Below are 3,988 nucleotides of genomic sequence, written 5' to 3'. Positions count from 1 at the left end.
AAATGTCCGTAAATCTTGTCCCCACACGTCTCAATATTTGCCATTGAAAATGAACGGAGAAATGACCTCGGAATTCCGCTAAATATATGACATGAATTAAACTTGGAATGGAAACCTTGCGGTTGCCACCCGGTCACCCCTGAGACACTGCGGTAGTACTTTGTGGTCAGTACTATATATATCTCTACTACACAAGCATCTGAGACACTGCGGTAGTACTTTGTGGTCAGTACTATATATATCTCTACTACACAAGCATGGGAACTGTTTGTGTTGTGAGTGATGTCAGACCAGAGCTCTGGTCAGCCTTTATAAGGGCGTGTAGGGTCAAAGCTACGCTTAAACTTCAGCTTTGTCCCAGGATGAGATAAACATCGACAAAGGCTCTTGTTTTTGTCTGCTGAACAGGAGCATTTGTCTTTTCCACTTGACAGTTTTTCGCCCACCACAATGGCTCGGTTTATTTCAATCCCGTTGAAGAAGTCAGCTGAGGTGGACTTGTTGAAACCGATGTCGACATTCATCATGGCGATGTATCCTGCTGGCCAGGAGCAAGTGGATCACCTCCACGCCGTAGAGGAGTTGAACAGGCTCCGCAAGAATGCACTGGGGAGGCCACTGGACAAACACGAGAGCTCCCTGGAAGTCCTCCTGAGATACCACGACCAGCTTTGTGCCATCGAGTCCAAGTTTCCGTTCTCCGGGAACCAGCTGTGCGTAACCTTCACATGGAAAGATGCATTCGATAAAGGGTCACTGTTTGGAAGTTCGGTCAAGCTCGCTCTGGCCAGTCTGGGATATGAGAAGACATGTGTGCTGTTTAATGCGGCAGCATTGGCCAGTCAGATCGCTTCAGAGCTGAACCTGGACAGCGATGAACGAATGAAGGCCGCAAACAAATACTACCAGCTGGCCAGCGGATTGTTTTGTCACATCCGGGACACGGTGCTGTCTGTGCTCAACAGGGAGCCAACCGTGGACATGGCCCCGGAGACCGTGGGAACCTTTAGCATCATCATGCTGGCCCAGGCTCAGGAGGTCGTCTTCCTCAAAGCCACCGCGGACAAAATGAAAGATGCCAGCATTGCTAAGTTGGCCAATCAGGCGGCGGATTTCTATGGCGACGCGTTTAAGCAGTGCCAATACAAAGAGCAACTTCCTAAAGAGATTCTTTCCCTGCTGGCGGCTAAGCACCGCATCATGCAGGCCAACGCCGAACTGCACCAGAGCATCCTGGCCAAGCAGAAGAAACATTTCGGAGAGGAGATAGCGCGCCTGCAGCACGCTGCGGAGCTGGTGAAGACGGTGGCCTCTCGCTATCACGATTATGTGAGCGTCAAGGACCTGAGTGACAGGATCAACCGCGCACTCACCGCCGCCGCGAAGGACAATGACTTCATCTACCATGACCGCGTGCCTGAGGTCAAGGAACTGGAGAACATCGGCATGGTGGCGCTGGTCAAGCCCACTACCATCACACTCCCACTCAGCCAGAGGTTCACAGACCTGTTCGAGAAGATGGTTCCTGTGGCGGTGCATCAGTCGATGAGCATGTATGGCCAGAGAAAGGCCGAGACCGTCAACAGACTGGTGGGAACCATGAGGGAGGCCACCAACCTCTGCCACAGTGTGTTGGCATACCTGAACCTGCCTGCTGCTTTAGAGGACCTGTCCGGAGATGCCATCCCACACTCCATCGTAGAGAAGGCCAGAACCACCATAAAGCAGGGAGGACTGCAGCGCATCAATCAGCTGATCAAAGACCTGCCCGAACTACTGACCTGCAACGTCGATATCCTGGACGAGTCTCTGAAGATGCTTGATGAAGAAGAGACTGCAGACAGCGAGCTGAGAACCAAGGTTGGCCAGCGCTGGAAAAGAACCCCCTCCGGAGACCTCTACAAGGCCCTACGTGCAGAGGCCTCTACCTTCCGCAGCATGTTGGACAAGGCGACCCATGCAGACCAAAGGGTGCGAGAGCGCTACAACAACCACTACGACATGATGGCCCTGCTGTGTAAACCAGAGAATGAGCTGATCGCAGGCATCCCCTCTGCCAACCCCACCAAGACCCTGCAGGGCAGTGAGGTAGTGAACGTGCTGCGTGCGCTGGTTCTCCAGCTAGAGGAGCTGTGTAAGGAGAGAGATGTGCTAGAAGGAGAGATCAAGGCCGTGACCGTTGACATGTCGCCCACGTTCTTGGCGGCTCTGGCCCAGGACGGGGCCATCGACGAAGAGCAGCTTTCGGTGGCCCAGCTGGACCAACTCTACGGCCCCTACAGCCAGAGGGTCCAGGCCAGCCGCCGCACACAGGAGTACCTGCTGGGAGAAGTGCAGAAGTCCCACCAAGAGTTCAGCGGCCTAAAGCCGTCCAACACGGAGGCCCACGCCAGAGAGGAGGTGTTGAAGAAGCTGGCCTCTGCCCACGACAGCTTCATGGAGATAATCAGCACTCTGCGCGAAGGCACCAAGTTCTACAGCAGCTTGACGGAGATCCTGCTCCGCTTCCAGAACACGTGCAGTGACATCGTCTTTGCTCGCAAGACGGAAAGGGATGACCTGCTCAGCGAGCTGCAGCAGAGCGTTGCACGGCAGCCCAGCTCCCTGTCCGGCGTTAATGCTCCCGCCAGCGTCCTCGCCCCCACAACGACAACAACCACCACCACCGTGTCCAGCACAGCCATTCCACAGCAACAGCAACAGTCCCAGCCCAAAAGCCAGCCTCCTGCCAGACCACCTCCACCCCGCGTCACCACCACTGCCCCTGCTGCACTCAGAGACCTGCCACCCTGTGACCCTCCAGGGGTGCCATATATATATCCCACCTACTACCAAGGCTACTATCAGATGCCCATGGGCTATAACCCCTATGCCTACGGCCAGTACAACATGCCCTACCAGGCAACCCCCCAAACACAGGCAAGCTACCCCCAGCAACCCCCCAAGCAGCAGCACTACTACCCCCAGCGGTAATCTGCTCTCTCTCCCCTCTTACCTTCAATAATAATTATAACAAAGATTTCTTTCACCCATCGGATTCCTACGTGGAGTACGTGGAGCAAATTGAGTTGGTCTCCCATTGTCAATGATACAGGTTTTCATGGATTTCACTGTTTTAGTGATTATGCATATGCATGCATTCCCTCCCAGGTCTAGGCTAAATGGTGCGTCTGGAGGGCCATTGTTCTGTTTAAAAACCTTATAGGCCTTGATAATGTCTAATCCCAATAGCAGCAGGATGTCGGCAACTGGATCAAGTGGTGTGATCTTATTTGCTATCTGTCTTAGGTGATGGTAGGTGGTGTTTTGTGTTGAGATATCTGTTGTTGGGAAAGATTATCTTTCCACCTAGGTTTTCCCAGCTTGACCTTTGGGGTACATACATGTATGCACACGACTCCGAAGTCCTCACTATCATTTTCCAAAGCCTTTTGGACTTCAGAGAGTGGTTTGTTATGCATGGGTCCGGATTTTTTTTTGTTGGTCTGTGATGATTGCTTGTTTACGTACTTTATTTGACCTCGTCTCTTGACACACGTTGCCCATCGAGTTCCAAATGCTTCCTCCTAATATTCTGTACTCGGGAAGCTCTGCAAATAAGTATAGGTAAAGTAAAGAGCATGTCATATCATTTCCACACCTCCGTTTCACATTTGCAATAGCATAAATAACTCCTACTGTAAACAAAGTGAGTCAAAGCATAGCAGAACATTTCACTAAACGTGAGGGGAGCTAATATTTTAAAGCCTGACCTTAATAACCAATGACCCCTATATTAATATATAAATGTCCTCTGTCAATATATATTATTCCAATGTATATATACTAACCGTGGATTTACCTTAGTGACATCAACAGCCAATAAGAGACCACTATTATTACATTCCCATCACTCGATCACATTGCACCAATCACAGTACCTTTTACTAACCCAAGATACCATCAATAGCCAATAAGGGCACATTATAGTAATATTTCCCCCCCCACA

At 51.2% G+C, this 3,988-nt stretch overlaps 1 protein-coding gene across 1 annotated transcript; it reads left to right on the top strand.

Moving 5' to 3' along the window:
• Positions 1-450: 450 nt before the first annotated feature.
• LOC308324454 (programmed cell death 6-interacting protein-like) lies at positions 451-2,973 on the top strand (the record flags this gene model as incomplete). The annotated part of the gene is made up of 1 exon (XM_080776498.1): positions 451-2,973. One exon carries the CDS (start codon positions 451-453, stop codon positions 2,971-2,973), a length of 2,523 nt encoding a protein of 840 aa, XP_080632624.1.
• Positions 2,974-3,988: the final 1,015 nt, after the last annotated feature.

This window comes from Protomyctophum bolini, assembly GCF_963924005.1.
Source record: "Protomyctophum bolini genome assembly, chromosome: 11".
In the NCBI taxonomy this organism is placed as follows: Eukaryota; Metazoa; Chordata; class Actinopteri; order Myctophiformes; family Myctophidae; genus Protomyctophum; species Protomyctophum bolini.
The sequence above is the reverse complement of the archived record's forward strand: the minus strand, read 5'-3'. Positions and strand labels throughout refer to the sequence as shown.